The 19,920-nt window shown below is 30.6% G+C and overlaps 2 protein-coding genes across 2 annotated transcripts; one reads left to right on the top strand and one right to left on the bottom strand.

Annotated features, from left to right (window-relative positions):
* Positions 1-5,573: 5,573 nt before the first annotated feature.
* Positions 5,574-8,444, top strand: LOC108219726 (histone deacetylase HDT1). Its single transcript, XM_017393230.2, has 10 exons — positions 5,574-5,722; positions 6,371-6,441; positions 6,542-6,747; positions 7,013-7,035; positions 7,118-7,174; positions 7,274-7,425; positions 7,551-7,619; positions 7,712-7,805; positions 7,958-8,072; positions 8,166-8,444. Exons 1-10 carry the CDS (start codon positions 5,710-5,712, stop codon positions 8,224-8,226), a joined length of 861 nt encoding a protein of 286 aa, XP_017248719.1. The 5' UTR covers positions 5,574-5,709; the 3' UTR covers positions 8,227-8,444.
* A 3,312-nt stretch (positions 8,445-11,756) lies between these two features.
* Positions 11,757-12,855, bottom strand: LOC108220745 (uncharacterized). Its single transcript, XM_017394594.2, has 2 exons — positions 12,337-12,855; positions 11,757-12,047 (listed from the first exon to the last, which is right to left on the bottom strand). Exons 1-2 carry the CDS (start codon positions 12,734-12,736, stop codon positions 11,896-11,898), a joined length of 552 nt encoding a protein of 183 aa, XP_017250083.1. The 5' UTR covers positions 12,737-12,855; the 3' UTR covers positions 11,757-11,895.
* Positions 12,856-19,920: the final 7,065 nt, after the last annotated feature.

Raw genomic sequence — 19,920 nt, 5'->3', positions numbered from 1 at the left:
TCACTAAAATAAAGGTAATTTCTTAGAATTTTTTTAATTTAACATCTTTCGGTCTAAATTTAAAATTTAAAATTTAAAATTCTATCTTTTTTATTTAATTTAATTATTTACTAATTTTTTGTAGAAATCTCATTTGGGTCTGGTCAAGATGTAAACATACAGGTGATTAACGTGCTTAAAGTTACAAGTGGTTTAATGTAGTATGAATCTTATGTGAATTTTTAAGAGTTATTAAGTTGTGATTTTAAAATTTTTTAAATAAATTTTATAAGAGAGTGAGTGTATAAATTTTAAGTGTGTAGGATACCGAAATTTTGAGTTAGCTAGCTACCTAGTCTTCAAGTATTATACTACAAAAATCACGTTATTGTAGTATTGAAAGTCCGTAAAATATAATAATCAAATCTTGTAATAGACAAATGGTAATTAAATCTTGCGATAACTGCAAGTTTTTATAAGTTATAAAGTATACCCAATAACATTTTTAAGGTTATCAATCAGTTGGTAACTTAGCAATTAGTGTCAATTGTAATTCTGAAAGTCTACGTAGTTTTCACGATTGAGGAAATGCCTCCTATGTTTTTTTTATTTGACATTTTGACTTTTGACACACATTTTTAGGTGGGTTGACGGATAGTAAAATTTATTATTTTTGTTTAATTTTTTATGTGAATAAAAAATTTGGTTATATATTTTTATTCAGGAAAAGAAAATTTTGAAAATAATAATTTTAACTACTCGGTCAAAACACTTAAAAGTGTGTGCGCAAAATCAAAATTTCAAATAAAAAAAAACAAAAGGAGTATAATGTTTAAACATTGATTCATTTATTGTTGAGTTAAATGCATTGCGTGTACCTGTTGTTTCGAGTTTGTGCACTTTGTGTACCTTAATTTTCATATCTAGCACTTTGTGTACTTCATAAGATTCTTGCGATTTGTATGCTTCCGTTAGTTTATACTTAACGCCGTCAAAGACACACATGGATGATGAGAGCAACTGCTGTCCTTTTGCACTTCCAAGAGCTCTATCCATGTGTTTATCTAGTGTATGAAACTGAGATTTAATTCTTTGGTTTTTTTAACAAAACATTTAAAGTTAAATATAATTTTATGTGCCATGTATTATGCTCACTTGGTCATATGTTCATCAAGCATAGGGGACCTGGAAGTAACTCATTAACCCATTGTATTTTTTAATTCACCGTTGAAGTCTAAGGTTTAGAGGAGAAAGTGAATGAAGAAAAATAAATATATGCATGTCATGGAGAGCCTCGGCATGATATAGAACTTTTAGTTAGTTTTGATCCATTGACTGTTTCTCCTTGTTGAGATTATAACAACATAGATGACTACTGTTTTTAATTGTATCTACTTATTAATTTTAAATTATTTATCATTATTTTTTACATATTTTTTTTGATAAATTTAACATAAAATATTATATCGATTGAGTTATATTCATATATATTACTGTGCATATATACTTAAAATTATAAATATCAATTTAAATATATAGATAGTGAGAGTCAAACTTTAGGTTTTTGTTTCAAAATTTTCAAATAAATTAGAGTTGTCACTAATTTAAAACAAATTTATTAACAATTATGATACTAGTATGTTTTTCTCGTGCTCTGCAAGTGGGCTTAATTTTTATTTTATTTTTGTGATAAGCACAATTTCGATAATTATAATATCATAAATATTTATTAAAAAATTGTTTAACTAACTATATCAAATAGACTATGATGCGCATGAATGTCCAACCACAAATAATAATATTTTTATTTTTTACTTTTGTATTTAATTTGATCCTTTTTAAAATTTTGACTTTTTCTAAAAATTATTCTTAAATCATAATGTTCACATGAATATATTTCAGAATGATTTATTTTAATACAATCATAATGTTAATTTATGATTTTTAAAGAGACGAAAAAAAATATTTGGTACCAAAAAAAGAAAAGTTAGATTTTAAGGTTTTTGATCTTTAATAAAATTTATTTTTTTATTCATGATTATTTGAGGTATCGTAACAATAATATCACCACATTTTTCGTCTTTATCACAATCTTGTGAAAGACATAGGTTGAATTAAATTTTGTATCAATATGAATTTAGTTAATAATATATGTAAATATGAATTTCTCATCGATATGAATTCTAAAATATATTAGAAAATTTATAAAGTTATTTCATAAATTAAATTATTCCATATTCAAAATCAAAATCATAATATAATTGTTATTATTATTACTAAATAGAAAAATCATATGATAATCAAATTTTGATAATATTGTAATATTTCACTGATGTGATTTCGTAATTGATAAAGTGTAGATATCATCACATCCCGACGAATTTGCAGCTTTTCGTGTGCATGTTAATCTACCTAAAGCTAATTAGATTCTTGCCAAACACCCATCTCTTTCCTCTAGCTTTTTATGTCTTGGTCTCTATTATTATTTTTCTTATCCTTCTTCGGCTGTGCATTTGACGGAGTTAAGTGCAAACTAACGGAGGTACACCATTTGCAAGAATCTTGTAACTAAAGATACACAAAGTGCTAGATATGAAAATTAAGGTACACAACATGCATAAAATTGAAATAACAGGTACACAATGTGCATTTAACTCTTTATTGTTTGAGTAAATTTTTCTTAATGTGTTTGTGTATAGACACAACACTATTTTTGAAGCACATACCAGTTAAATTAATTACATGTAGGCACACTGATTTGTCATGTTTTGAAGAGCTACAGGAAAGAAGCTAAAATGAATTACATGCGTTGGAAAGAGAATGCATATGTAAAATGGATCTGGTAGAAAAATTCATTATTGAAAAGGTCTAGTATTGAAAAGTGATTATGAGAATTGTCTTTGTACTGGATTACCAGAAACATATATGTGATTCCAAATAATTAACATCAAAGATACTAATTTTCTTAATAAAGTTGCATGTTGCTGATTTATGTTGTAGCATCATATTCTGTCCAGGATTTGTCTGATAAGTGATAATTGCTGATCAGTTACATATTGATCATTCCATATGTAAGCACCTTTCTTCCACATTTTTTGTTATCACCCCGTTATACATTGTCAACTTGCATACTCATCTTTTAGGTCCCTTATATGAGTAATTATTAGGTCCATTAGATGGGTAATTATTTGACTGGTTAATATCATTTGTCTTACCTCATTGCTTTAATTTTATAGTATCATACGATTAATCACTCGTCATAATTTACTCTTTTTTTTTTCTAATTTTGTAAAATATGTAGAAGGAGGAGAATGACCAGGATGGAAAGGGCAAGAACCAGAAAATATCAACTAAACGAGGAATATTGAATATTGAAATTTGAAGAACAGAAAGAGCATGGCTTTTGTATTTTAGTTGGCTAGCAGTGAATGACTAATTAAAACCAACAGTTGTAAAACTTAATTTAATTTTAGGTATAAACTAGTTGAGAAACCGCGCGTTGCGGCGGCCTATAAAAATTATATTAATGATTCAATATTAATATTTGTCGAATGTAATAATTTTGTGGTTGTCTATAAAAATTATATTAATGATTAAATATTAATATTTGTAGGTTAAGATAAATTTTATATCATAAAAATCTTGATGTAATACCAATACTACTATATAAAATTGCAAAATTGGACTATAATTCACGTTAAAAAAATAAAAATAAATTTGTGCACGTAATTAACAATTTAAAACACGACGAATCTTAATTTTATTTGTGTTTTTTTTTTGAAAAGTAATCATGTTCTTACATTGTCACCTTCCTCCAATTTTTTTGGATTGATTGTGCACAAAAACGTCTAACTTAAATCCGCGAGATAGCGATCTATAACTACCATTGCTTGTAACAACCTTTACTTTTTAATACTATATGAACAGTCTTCACTTAAAAGTTGTTTGAACGGAGCAAACAAATAATGCATGAATAATATTTTCCTGTGTACAAAGTAAATCATATAAAAATTAACAACAAACATGTCCGATGAACAAAACAAATATTATAAAAGAATAACCAACAAACATACATCACTAATAGTTAATTTATTGATATTATCCATCAATATCATGTCAAGACTATATTTTTCTCCCGTGTTTTGGATTTGTCGACTCTCACATAGCGGTCTATGACTACCATTGCTTGTAACAACCTTTATGTTTTTTAATATCGTATAAACAGCCTTCACTTATTGTTGTAGAAGAACGGCACCATCGAGTTAGAAACAACCTTCACTTATTGTTGTAGAAGAACGGCACCATCGAGTTAGAAATCGAGCAAGAGAACTATCACCAGAGAGAGGTAGGGTTGTGGTATTGAGAGAGAATAGGCTGTGTTTAGATGATCCAAAACCCTACAACCTATAAGGATATTTATAGATGCAGAGAGACTTGTGTGCTACTCTTTCCCATTATTAAATAATCTGAAACAAAATCAGATTAAAACTTTCAAGCTGCTATATTCCATAAATAATCTGAAACAAAATCAGATTCTGAAACTTGCTTCCAATACATCCGAAACTAAAAAAGATAGTTCTAATTTTTGATATTTTTCATCCAAAAATTCGAGAAAATTAGAAAAATAGAACGAAACGATGTGAGAGGCGCCACCTAAACGCCCCATGCTTCTCCTTTATATAGGTGCAGAGAGACTTGTGTGCTATTTTTTCCCATAATTAAATAATCTGAAACAAAATTAGATTAAAATTTTCAAGCTGCTATATTTCATAAATAATCTGAAACAAAATCAGATTCGAAACTTGCTTCCAATACATCTGAAACTAAAAAGAGTAGTTCTAATTTTTGATATTTTTCATCCAAAAATTCCAAAAAATTAGAAAAATAAAACGGAGCGATGCGAGAGGCGCCACCTAAACGCCTCATGCTTCTCCTTTAAGAAAAATAAAACGGAGCGATGCGAGAGGCGCCACCTAAACGCCTCATGCTTCTCCTTTATATAAGTATATTGATTTGTAGACTGTAATTGTGGTTTGTTGGTTTAAACCCTTGAATAGCCATGAAATACAATTATAGCCCTTATTTTGAGAATTTCAATTTTCGACTTAATGGAATATAACGAGTTAGAATGAATAGAGATGTGTAATATGCCGTGAACTTCCAAACATTATAAGTCTTAATTTGAAAATTTTTAGCTTTTGACTTTATGGAATGAGCAGATCTCAATTTTAGATTTAGCCCCGACATCACTGTTGAAGTTATTAAGTTGGGATATCTGAGTTATCTTTTGTTATTTAAGTTGAAAAAGACTAACTTTATTTTTATAATAAGAATTATGTTTCAAACTTTTACTCTTAAAATTATTAGAAAGATAAGTATCAAAAGTATTTAAATAGAAATACACGTACAAATTTTATATAATTATTACTTTGATCCAGATGGACGATGGACTCCTGATATTAAAATTAGTGGAATCTTTATGTATTGTTATGCATTTCACCAAAAATTTGATCCATTTGTATACGCGGTGAGCCATGAAAAGTATAAGGTCCAAATCCATCAACACACAAATCTCATAAGCCCAGCCCAAAATGTAAAACCCTTTTGTAAAACCCTAGAAGCCCCCTATAAAAACCCATCAAACACACCCATTATCAGCCCCTTCTTGCAATCGCTTGTTCAAATATTCACCCCTTTAAAACCCTAACTTTTTAATCGATCTTCATAGCCATGGAGTTTTGGGGTAAGCTCTCGATTCTCATCTTCATTTTTCAATTATCCGATATTGTTGACATCTGTTTGTCTAATCGTTATTTATCTTGTTTAGATATGACCTGTTTTCTAGGATTGATGTATGAAATTTAGAGTTGTGAAAATTGTGATTTTATTATTATTTGCTCGGCTAATTGTTAGGTTTTTTTACTGTGGTATATTGCTATGTACTACTATTTTTGAGATGTTTGCATGTAATCGAAATGAGAGCTGTTGACTATTTGGAAGCAGATTATGTATATTATTATTTGTGTGATTTTTTGATTTGTTCTTGTACTTGCTAATATCTAAAACAATGGTTGGAAACTTACTCGATTATATATTTATGTATCCCATTTGTTGATAAGCTCGTGAAAAGTCGAAAAGTTGAAATGAATGTAATGAGTCGAAAAGTTGAAATGAATGTAATGAATAGGATTGTGGCGATTATAACAAGGAAATGAGTATATCTGTGCGCGTTAGGGACCAATCAATGAATGTTTTTATAACCCTAGTAGAGGTACTTACTAAATGTGTTTGTGAATTATTATTTTTGCCTCTTGGAAGACATTGTTTTTACGGGATTTTAAAGATTGAGCTCTTGAATGTGTTCTGAAGAATTGGCTTAACTACTTTTTAGGAGTTGAAGTTAAAGCAGGAGAAAAAGTACCTGTTCCTGTTGAATCTGGGCATCTCATTCATGTTTCTCAGGTTTGATTACACTTTTGGTTTGTTCTGATTAATTAGGATCTATTATTTGTGATTTTGGTTGTAATTTATGTTAACTTATGTGTTTTTGTGTAATTTCCAGGTTGCATTGGGAGATGTAAAGAATGCAAAAGCTGCTAACTATGTGCCTGTCCGTATGACTGTTGAAGGCAAGAAGTTTGTTATCGGAACACTCTCTGCAGACAAGGGACCTCAAATATCATTTGACTTGGTTCTTGACAAAGACTTTGAGCTTTCACATGACTGGAAAGATGGGAGTATCTACTTTTGTGGATATAGTGCTGAACAATATCCTTTTGCTGGTCTATTTTTTACTTTTTTTTTATCCCCACAAGTGTTTTTTTTATAATATGTTGTAGATAAATTGAAGATAATTATGCACTCCTTGCATTGTTAGTAAGTTGGCCTCAAAAGTAATAACTGGTTTGACTGTTATGGTTTGATCTTGAAGCTTAATCAGAACAGTGCTTTGTGCATTATAAAGTCCCTTGGTAAAAAATATGTTTTTTGTATACTTTATTGAACATTTCCTTGACTCTGCTGTCTTTCTCACGGATGATGGTACAGAGGGGCCTGGTGAGTATTAGGCTATGTTATGGGCATATATTACTTATCTGTTTCTTGTACAGCAATGACTAACTTAATGTTGATGATTTAGATGGATTCTATGATGAAGAGGATAGTTCTGATGAAGAAGAGATTGAGCTTGAAAATGGTAAATGCTATATACTTTTATACTTGTATGTAATATTGTTTTATGCACTTTATTTGGTTTATAATGATCTACAAGCATTTGACTAAGTGAATTTCTTAGGCAAACCTGTTCCTGCTATCCCCGCAGCCAAAGCTACTGAATCTAAGGCCGCTGCTACCAAGCCTGGATCCTCCGCAAAGCCAAAGGTGACAGTTGTCGAGCCTAAGAAAGACGAGTCTGAAGATGACAGTGATGATTCAGATGACAGTGAGGTGAATTAAATGCTAAATTCTTTATATTTAACACAGTTCATTTATATCAGGCTGCCTACTGCTGAGATACTTGATATGCTAGCAGCTGATTGGCATTTATTGGTCAATTTCATGTTTTATTTCAGTCTGACCCGTTAGAGGATGATTCAAGTGATGATGATGATATGTCTGAAGATGAGGAAACTCCTCAAAAGGTACGGATAAAGATGCTTAGTATTGTTAAATAGATTCCCATATGCCCATAGTTTGAATTTTGTGTATATATAATTATTGTTCAACCTCTTAGGTTGAGCCACCATCTAAGAAGAGGCCTGCTAGCTCTGCAGTTAAAACTCCAGCTTCTACCAAAAAAGCAAAGACCGAAACCCCCCAAAAAACAGGTTAGCTGTTAGGATAATTGTTATAGATAGATTGTTCTCCTCTGATGTTTTGTAGCACACTTGGGCTCCCAGGAGTATGAGCTTTAGTATTTTGCAAGCTGTTGCAAACCACTTTATTTTCATACTAATTTTTTTGCTCGGAACTGCTGCAGATGGCAAAAAAGCAAGTGTTCACACTGCAACCCCTCATCCTAAAAAGAAATCAGAGAAAAAGACAACTGAATCTCCCAAATCAAGTGGAGGAGTTACATGCAGTTCATGTAGCAAGTTCGTTCATCGAAACCCTCAACACTTGTTTGGTTAATTATTGCATTAGTCTTGTGAAGCTGAGACTAATGATTTACATTGTCAAATTTACAGGACATTTAACTCTGAAAAGGGTTTGGAGTCTCATTCAAAGGCTAAACATGGTGGCAAGTAAATTGGGATTGCTCTGCGATGGAAGCGTGTGGAATCAAGGGTTTGCTAGCCTGCTGGTGGGATTTGTCTTTATCTTTGATTTTTTGGTAGGATTGAAAATCAGTAGCTCTTTTAATCTACTAAGTTGGTGGTATGGTTAAAACATCTATGATCAAACGTTTATCGTAGAGAGAAAGATGTTATATTTGCCTTAATCCAATGGTTATCCGTTTAATCTGAGATGCACTTCCAAAAGTTGCGTGTTCTCTCTTGGTATTGTTTGGATGATAATGATAAATGCAGGTTGTTAGTTGCAGATTTGAACACATTTAAAGATGCACGTGTTATGAATACATGTCATCTCAAACATTCCAAACTTTTCTTGAAAATTTTGGATTTGAAATGTGACTTTATTGCTGTAGTGTCATCGGCCTATTGCGTGGTATTTTAGAGATTTTCCATTTCAATTGCCATTTTCTTAGACTGGATATCCTTTTTAAGATGTTGAAGATTTTTTGGACTTTCAACTGCGATTTTTTAAGACTGGAGATCGTTACTTGCTTTTTTAAGGTCTTGCCTAAGTTGAAGTTGGCAACTTTAGGTTTCGTGACGGAAGAAACCTAATTACTCCCTCCGTCCTCTTTTACATGTCCATTTTGTTTTTCAAGGAGTTAAATTGACCAATTTTTGACTAAATATTACAAATTATCTGCTCATCATTTCTAAAACATAATTGCTAAATACAATTCAGAATTACTTTGATTACTTTGTGCAGTTCACTAAGATTACAAATTTAGCCTTCCTAAACTTTTGTGTAATCTTAGTATGCAAACAAATTCAACTCTAATTTTTTGTGCACGTGAACAGAATTAATGAATACAATCACTACATTCATGCACTAACGAATATTATATTTAAATCTTTTTTCAACTATTAACTGATGCATGAATATTATTTAATACATATCTTCTTTTTATTTTTATTTCAATCTTAATATATTCATATCATCGTGTCTACTAATTATTTACTTATTAATTAACAAATCTGATGATACATACTCTATCTTTTTTATATGAAAAGAATTTATAGATTTCATTGTTTTATTAAGATAGCATCTTCTTAATAAATAGATTGATTTGTTATCAATCTTGTTGATTTTATTCTTATTAGTTTTTGTTGTCAAAAAATCATTCACAACTTTAATCTAAACAATTTAAAATTTTACAGCTATACTAGGCTATATTTGATTTTTTTTATAATATAATCTTTAGCTGGCGTATAACCTTTAATATGCATTAAGAATTTAGAAAGATAATTTGTATAAATAATCATTATACATATAATTTTTATTTCATTTTATATATAATTTTATAATTAAAATACTTGACTTTATATATAATATTATCGACATCTATAATTTTTTTAATCGATGTGTTTAGTTTTTTTTATTTTGTTCATTCTCATTTAACCAAAACAACTTAAAAATTTGTAACTATAACCATTAGGGCTGGGATGGCTAAAATCCCAATAACCTAAAATATTAAAATTTTAACACTAGGGTTTGATATAATATTTTAGTCACAATAAAAAAATACATGTATTAAGAGTTTAGAAAGATAATTTGGATATATAATCTTTATTATAATTTTTATTTAACTTTATATATAATTTTATAAATAAAATTATAGAATCCCAATAATATTTATACACATAGAATATATATATATATATATATATATATATATATATATATATATATATAATTCATCCAGAAATAAAAATTACAAAATATTACAAAAGCAATTTTTAATAATTTTTCTTGTAATTTTAATTATTTTTCTTGTGATTAAAACTACTCGTTGCATAAAAATTTATATGTATATAAAATTTATAAAAGTGAATGGATCCTTTAATAGTCAATAATTATATTAATTCATAATATTAAATATGAAAAACTAATAGATTATTGAAAATATGATAATTATATTTTATTATACATTTTTTAAAAGAACACATGCTTTACAATTAAAATCTAAATATTTTAATATTTAAAATCAAAAAAGTAAGAAAGTGTTTGAATCTACCCAAAATGTATACTCCCTCCGTCCCCCTCAATTGTTTACATTGGAGGGGGACACGGAGACCAAGACAATGTATGAAAAATGAGTAAAGTTAGATAAAAAGTGGGTAAAATGGTGGGACCTATCAATATTTAATAATAGATTTGAGATAGCGGAGGAATGTAGTGGGTGTAATAGTAGTTTTTATTGTTAAATATGAGATAGTGGGGGAAGATAGTGAGTGTAATGATGAGAAAAACTTACTATTTATAGTAACGTAAAGAAATGAGAGAGACATCCCAAAATAGTAACTGTAAAGAAATGAGTGGGACAGATGGAGTACTATTATGTCAGAAGTAAACATCTCGTAATCAACAACACTTAACAGGGTTTCATGCATTTACTACGCTGAGGTTATACCTGTAATCTCGTAATCAACAACACTTAATAGGGTTTCATGCATTTACTACGTTGAGGTTATACTTGTAATCGCTGCGGATTGCTTGAACTGCACAAAGTAATATTGAACTGTATTTAGCAACACCCTTTTTAAAATCTGAAAGTTGCATATTAAAATAGACTAAATATACTTTCTAGTGATATAATTTTTATTATTCTTCTCAATTATCTGATATATGTAAAGTTCAGTCAAAATATAATCAATTTGACTGGTCAAAATGGACATGTAAAAAGGGACGGAGGGAGTATATGATTAAATATCTACTTCCAATAAAATTGTTGGTGCGATTTGACTGTGCAAGCAACGAAGACCACACTAGTCTCGGGTCTCCAACTACCTAGAAGGCTACAACTACGTACTCACTTTAGAACTAGTTCAGCGCTAAATAAATTAAAACTGTAATTTGTTTAATTCCATTATCTTTATCAATATTAATTTCTAAAAATTGTGTAATAACTAATTAGATAATTAATAATTAATTAACTAAATTATTGATTTTTATATTCAGGCATGAATTATATAGCCACTGGTGATGCATTAATAATGATGACCCAGCTCTTGGGCAAACATTAATTTTTTTTTTTTTTAAAAGTCTACGAAAGTCTTGCATGAACTCATAGCCATCCATCTAATGCGACTCGCATCATATTTATCACATTTCCTTTTTAGGGTCCTCCTTCCGGTTAGTGGAGGTTTATTTAATAGTATTGAGTATATTTATTTGAAACAGTTGTGTGGATATGATTATAATAAAATTTTATCACGTCTAGTTTTTTTTCCCCGAACAGATACATGTTCTTTTCAGTAGTCAAATTTTTTTATTTTTTTTTGAATATTTGAAAAAATCATTGAATATGTAAAATTATACATTTCTGCTGTCTAGTTAAAAACTGTTAAATGGATGAATACCAATTTTAATGTCTAGCAAAGAAAAATGATAAAATTATATGATAAACCTACTGTTATAGTAGTCTTCTAACATGTCAAAGGCCGAGGATCCACCTTTTTATACTACATGATGGAAAGAACCAATTTAGTAAAAATGAGGATGTAATGTTCCAAATACTTTACTGTAGATTTTTATATACATCAATGGAACAAAGATACAATACCCAAACAAGGTAATATATTGAGCTACAAATTCATACTTCAACCTATGTTATATAATGGATCAGAATAAGAAATCCATAAATTTGAGCCACCCATTCTTGGCAGCCCCTTTCTCAGCTTCCTTCCAGCACGTCGCCGTCGCCGTCGTTATTCCACCGCACATGAAGAAATTTCTTGAACCTAAATTTATCAGCTTCTCCTCCCTATCCAAACCTGCACATATTTCTCACATATTAATTTTCCATTCCTTTAACACACATTCGTAAAAAGAATAAAAAATTATTCAGTTTTAACAATTTCTAATTATAGAATCCTTAATTTGTTTCGAGATTCACAGAAAATTATTGACTTAACTACAGACAAGTAGAACAACTTAAATATATAGAAATATATTTTACTTCTCGGAATCATGACTGATTCTTTTATTTATTTTTTTGTGAATTTGCATGCATATTGTTATTATATTATGCTATATATATATGCGCACACAAAAAGCACTTACTTTCTAAGCTAAACTGAGAGTAATGGAGATCAAAAGCAGCACAATTATTTGTATCTATAATAGGCCGCCGTCCTTCCTTAGCATACTGCCGGAGAACCGCCGCAATCAAGTCACCGACCGTCGATTCCAACGACAAGATCACCATCACCGGTCCTAAGCTCCGTTGAACAGTAACATTTAACAACAGCTTCGTCAGCTTCGCCGGCTTAACTTCCGGCGAAGTTACTCCGGCGAGTCTTCTTCCGGAGAGCAAGTCCGGCACTGTCCTCGGCCTGTGTAGCTTCGCTACCGCCACAGTCTCCGGCGTTCTCCCGTGGAACGACGACGCTTTATCTGATGATTTCAGTTTTTTGGCCTTGTCGTCGTGCACTCTGCGGTTGTTTTTCACCGGCGACGACATTATGAAGATACAATGAATATAGTTTTAGAAGAGTGGCATAGTTGTAATTAAAGGGAGTCGGAAGGGCATATATGGAAGAAAAGAATATTTATGCGGGCTGTTGGCGATGAAAGAAAAGACTGGGTTTCTATCACGTATAAATAGGTGGATGGGAGTAGAGTGTTGTGAAGATATTTGGAAGGTGGGTGACCGGATATTGACGGTGGTGTAGAAAGAGGAATGGGGCGAATGGTAAGTGAGATGACCGGCTATTGCCCGTTTAGGAGATGTATCGCCGTCTTTTGTCTTGTTATTCAACTGGTGCTGTGAACTTGCCCGTTATTGCAGAATTATAGAGGTCGGACCTAAGGGGGCTCAGTCAACTGACCTGGAATATCCAGTTGACTGATGATTTAATTTATAATATATTCAATAATTTTTTAAATAAGTGAAATATGTAGTTAAATTAGATCCGATTAGTTTAGGGGTGTAAAATTAGCTAGTACTGTATGTGCCATCTACAATTCTACATTGTCAAGGAATCATCAAGATAAATATAAAATACATATGATTTGCTATTTCTCCCGTTATGTACCTCTTCGTCTCACTAATTTTATGATTTTCTTCTAATATCAATTTTTAAGATGAATATAAAATATAATTTTATAATTTATTTTCAATATTTTTTCTGAATAAAAGTTTATATAAATAATTTAAATAGAAAAATTTAATCACTTTTAAAACATAATTATAAAATTTATGAAATATGTATCATGCGCTTCATTCTATTTATAAATATTCTATTAAGATAATATATTTTTTGATAATTAAACACGGGAACTTTTCTCGTTAAAATAGACCGTATTGCATGATCATGTTATTTATTTTTCAGTTTAATGTTCCAGAATAAAAACTCATTTCTTAATGTTCAACTTTATTTCCTCTTTTTAATAAATAATACGACTATATTTACTAACTTCTATTAATTTTATACACAGGCATTTCGTGTAGTTTTCCTAAGATATATGATTCTTATATAAAAAAAACATTATGATTCTAAAAGCAAAAATATTTTAACACGCAGTCAACAACAGCCCGTCTATCTAAACTACTACTACCACTGAAGAGTGGCCGGTCATCAGAAGCGGCTGTGTATAGAGAATCCACTTATTAAATACACGTGTAAGTTTAGGTCTATCCTCTCAACCAGCTTCATATAATTTGTTCCATACCGATTGCACTCTATTATTAAATCCACATATATTATTTATGTCCAATTTAACCCCTCCTTGTATTAGGATAAATCTTTATTAAGTTAAATATCAAAAAAAGTAGGCAATTATTAGTTTTCTCAAAAAAAAGAAACAAGAAAAAAGTAGGCAATTATTAGTTGAAGCAATCATATGGTATATACTATAGCTAGAGTATGCGAGGACGCAAAACGAAACAATAAACACGCCTCACAAATTCGAACCTCACATCCATACTACCTTACAATTATCTTTCGTCTTTCTGTCTAATCACACAATCACTCTCACTCGTTAAGACAAACCATATTTCAATTCTACTTACAATTTATGAGAAGCCAAATGTGCTTTCTTTGTCAAAAAATGGAATTAAATGTGAACATATTATATGCACCTTTTAAAATATGGGTCAATAATAATCTGTATCATTTGATAAACAAAACCGTTGGAAAAAAGTTTATACAAATATATTAATTCTTTTTAAGCACAAAATATCGATAAAGAGAACATTCGTATATTGTTTTGTATGTAGTGTCTCCACAATTCCCATCAGAATGGGCATTATAATAGGATAATTTTTTTAAAACAAAACGTCTAAAGAATAATAAAATAAACCTTAAATATTGCACAATTCAAGGTCCCCACTAAGAATTTAACAGTAGTCTTTAGGTGTTTGGCAACTGTGTAATATTTTAATATAGTTTTAATCAGATATTTTGAAGGACATCAAAGTCGCATATAATTCTATCTTTGAATCTATTCGCTGTCACGTTTCTGTTAATTCCCAGTTATTCAGTAAAGTTATAATTATGAGCAGTTAAATCCCACTTATCAGTAAAGCTGTAATTATAATTAGTAAGCAGTGAATCAATTGCACTTACTTAATATTAGGGGTGAGCATGGGGCGGTTTGGAGGGTCTAAACCAAACCAAACCGAAATAATCGGTTTTTCAGAATCTCAATCCAAAACCAAACCATTATGTTTAAAATCCAAACCAAACCAATCCGTTTAAAACGGTTCGGTTTGGTTTGGTTTCGGTTTAAACTGTTTTTTATATGTAAAACAAAGTTCGCAACAAAATTAAATTTTAACATGAAAAATAAGGAATGAAAAATTCAATTATATTTTCTATTTAATCATATTCAAAAAGGATACAAGAATATATTAGCTTGACAAAATGTGATTCGTATACTTTTATATAAAATATAAATAAAAATAATGGAAACATAATACATACATCAAAATTAATATCATAAAATAGAATAAATAATATTTTTAAAGAAAATCTTTACTAGGATACTTTTTTTTTTTTTTGTAAGGTCTACATTCGTAGATGAATTGTATAGAAATACAATAAACCGCATTCGGGATTTCTTTCTTTCAAGAAAGTTTATCATCTAACCGAAAGTCATGCAAGCATAACTCCGGACGCTTAGACAATAAAGCTTAAATGAATTAGAAAAGAAAAACCCATAAGTCCCGTAAAACAGCTCGCTTCCAAAGTATCCTGAAAAAAACAAATCAAACAAAACATAAATCAATATACAAGAGAATCACGCATATATATATAAACAAAAGATTATATATAACAAAAATAGATAGAAAATAAAATAATATAAAAATATTAATTAATTTCTAACCAAAGGATAATCCTTTGGTTAGACACATGAAAATTAAAATCTAAGTGAGGAATAAAAACAAAGTTTAAAATGTAATTAAATATATTAAATATAATGATCTACAAAATGGTAAACAAAGCCATAAAAATGGCATCCATAAGTGGAACAAAAAGCCATCAAAGGCACAATAAAGCCATTAAAGGCACAATAAAGTCATTCTTAATGACTCTCATAAATGGTATTGAATATTCATAAAAAGTATCTATCCAATCACAATCACAATTTAAAAAGTAACTATACAAATTGATGCTAATAGAGTCCAATAATAAATAGTCAACAAAACGGATCCGTAATTAAAGCCACTCCAATTTAAAAAAAGAATTATTGCCTAAAAATCAAATTCATAATAATTATGGATTCAAAAACGTAACGGATTCTGCCGCCGGTAAAACCACCGCTACACCACCAGCACCACCACCGACCAAGATGTTACATAGTTCTAACATATTGTGATTTATAACAAATCAAAAATATAAATCACATAAGATTTCAATTTTCTTACAAACAATATAAACAACAATATTCTGAATCACTTAAAAAGAAAAGAAACAGAATGATATGATAAAAGAATAAAGGGTTGCATCATCAGAATAAGGACATGAGATTACATACCAAATGAAGCTGGTATATGTCATAAGTGCAAAAATGAGGAAAATTAAAAACGTGATGAACAAATGATACAAGCTTAAAGTGGTCGAAATCTGTAGGCTCTGATCGTGGTACCAATCGCGCCGGAAAGTCCAAATCGAAGATCCCAAGTCAGCTGATGACGGCGAGGATGAAGAAACTAATAGTGTGTAGCAATGTTGAAAGAATATTTCTTTGAAAAAGTTAAAAGTAGCAGCTTTCTTCTCCTCTCTTTCAATTTAATTATACGGAAACCAGTGCAAGGAACTAGCCCAAATTTCAGAACATAACCATTTAAACACATTCACCCACACACATACACGAAATAAGTTGTACAACACCATAAGACATAATTTACCAATCCGCCATAAGACATGAAATCACACATAGGAATCGCCATAAACTTACTAAAACGTAACATTACAAATATAATTCATTAGCTTATAAGTGTGTAGGCTAGCTTGCAGAGAGGGAGGGAGAGAGAGAGGGGGAGAGGGAGGGAGAGGGGGGAGGGAGGGAGAGAGAGATAGAGATTACCATTGAGTCACACATCGGAGACAGTAGGCTCTTCTTTTTTTTGAAAGCAAAAGAAGGGCTAAATCAAAGTTTTTATTTAATTGTAAAGATTCTATTATATCAATTTCTGAAATTCAAATAAATTGTAATCCAAACCAGATTATATTGTAATTAAATTAATAATAATGTGTTAATGAAGTCTGTCGACGGGCTCTATTACTAGGATACTTTTTATATGTTTAAGATTTTACATTTTTCTGTAGATTATAATTTTATTTTTAATAATACATTATTAATACATGTATATTAATGTTTAAATCTACACATTCGGTTCGGTTCGGATTTATCGGTTGGTTTGGAGGTAAAAACCGAAACCAAACCGAAATAATTCGGTTTTTATAATTTGAAACCATAACCAAATCAAACCGTTATTAAACCGTTAAATTTGGTTTGGACGGATTGGATCGGCCGGTTTCGGTCGATTTGGAGATTTTTTGCTCACCCCTATTTAAGATTATGACAGGCAAATCAGACATGACAAGGATTCAAATGTTAAAATATAGAATTATGGGAAGCAATGGCAAATGAGATGCGTACATATATCAAGGAAATTTAAAATATAAATCATGGGCACCGACGGACCAGGCAAAATAAATTAAAATATTCCTTCAGCATATATATATTTCACTAATTGACAAATACGTCGATGCTCGTGTTTAATTTATGTAGAACTATAGATCGATTAGTAATTAATTGTAACATCAAAGATTAATACTGAATAGTAACTTGACAATGACATCATGTATAAGATCTTTAACAGCCACACAAAACATGGGCAATTACTGTTCTAACAGCTCTAATATGACGACAGTGTGCTATTCAACAGATGCTAAAAAGTACGATAAGCATGTCCAATATGTATATTCAAATCATGACATGTGAATGTTGTAATATATTATTAGTAAAAAAATTCGCTAAAAACACTTAATCTAATATTAATATACGCAATTACAGTATCTTCCAATGAAAAAATAATATGCGATTATAATCGATTATTCGGAACATTGATCTTTATCGTTAATAAAATGCTTATTCCCTCTCTCGTCCATCCCAAATTTAAATTCGATGTTATCATTATCTTGAAGACCTCCCTTTGTACATTCATGAATTGTATAGCCCATGAGGTGACATGGCAGAAACATGCTGGAATAACAATATAATTGGAGCGGTATACGGTATACCTAACTGAAAATTAAGAGTGGAATGTATATATAGAGAGAGAGAGAAAGGAATGGTGGCAAAAGAAAACAGAAATGTTAAGGAGAGGGTAGAGTGTAGGTGATAACTGGTGGAGAATGAAACAAGCCATTTAACGAACCTTCCTTCTGCCTACCATCTATACACTCATACAATTAGTGGTCTCAGCTTTGCCCTGCCATTTCATTCAGCAGCAAGTTGTTTGTGAAATGACATACACATGATTGCCTCAAACATGGCTTGTGCATTGGTTTTTTTTCCTTATTCCCTACTTTCCTTCAATTATTGTACGCACAGGTTTTTTGGATTATGGTCCGCGGAACTTTTATCCCTTTGGTTAGCTCATTTCTCGATGTGTTGTCTCTGTTATAAATCTGATATACTGTATATTGAAAAAGAATAGTAAATTTTAATGTTTTTTACAGGTAATAGATATGAAAAGTATTAGTAGATATAGGGGCCGTTTGGCTGAGCTTAAAAGAAGTGACTTATTGCTTAAAATAAAGAAGTGGATTAAAAATGAGAAGTTGGTTTGGATTTATAAGTTATTATAAGTGTTTGGATATCGTGACTTATAAGTTATTTAAGTGTTTGGATAACTTAACTTATAAGTTGATATAGTTTTGAAATGTTGTGATATAATAATTTGTTTTTTTAAAAAAATAAATTATAATAATAAAGATTTTTTATTATTAATACATGATATATTTTACAGATACAAAATTTTAAATTCTGCATTAAAAGAAAAAAATTAATAAATACTAAACTAAGTTATAGATATAATAAATTTTTAATATAATTAATGAATAAATTATAGATATAATTACTAAACTAAGTTGGAATTCAATTATGGCCACAGATTTTTATCTGAGTATTTATACAAATATAAGAAAAACAATTCGAAGAACATGTATCAGTTTGGTTGGAAGTTGAGTGGGGCACCGGCCTCCAGTACTCTACTCTCTACATGTGAGTCAGCAAGAAGAGAAGCTGAGCACGAAAAAAAGCCAGCTTTGGTAGCTTATTTTCCCGACTTCTTTTCCCTTAATTAAGTACTTTTTAAAATTTGCCAAACATGTCTGAAATAAGTGAAGTGGGCTTTTAGCACTTTTAAGTCTGAGAAGTGCAGTAGCCAAACACCCACATAATAAAAGGTAACGCTCAGTATATCAAATTATTTTGCCTTAAAATATCTCCAAATAGATGTTATGTCAATTTGAAATGATCATATTGGTGATGAGATTGATGTAACTATAACGAATTCATATCTATTTAACAGCTTGATTGGGATGAAACATTAAGTTTGGTCTCTGTTTAATAGCTCAATATTAGTGAGATGATCACCCTAACAGTATATTCTAGTAGCAATTTCCTTTTTGTTGATCGGACTGGAGGCAATTAGCAAAAACATTTCATATGCACTGAAACTTCAGGCCCAAGAAATGTCGGGCTTTTGCAAATTGACATGTTTTAATGCTCAATGCAATTTCAGTATACGGGCCTACTCTCCCTTTGTTTGATGGGACATAATTACCTAACAAGGAGGGCCCATACATTCTGTTATAGCCAAATTTGGCTAGGTCCTTGTTGGGCCAAGTATGTACTTAGTTTAACTAAGTAAGACATGAATTGGGCTAAGAGTCCTATATAAAGGAAGGACGCGTCCTCCTGCTTATAAAGTGAGGACGCGACCGACCCTTGGTGTTGCTTGAAAAGGACGCGTCCTCCGAGTCACAAGGAGGGACGCCTTACTTGAGAGTGTTGATGGAGAGACGCGACCGACCTCCGTCCACCCACGTCCTGTAATATGTGGAGGAGGGCACGCCCTCTTCGGAGGTGACCGAGGGGCGCGTCCCTTGTAAGAAGTTGACAATGAGA

The sequence above is a fragment of the Daucus carota genome, chromosome 5 (assembly GCF_001625215.2).
Source record: "Daucus carota subsp. sativus chromosome 5, DH1 v3.0, whole genome shotgun sequence".
Taxonomy (NCBI): domain Eukaryota; kingdom Viridiplantae; phylum Streptophyta; class Magnoliopsida; order Apiales; family Apiaceae; genus Daucus; species Daucus carota.
Note: the sequence above shows the minus strand (reverse complement) of the source record. Positions and strands in the feature narration are given on the sequence as shown.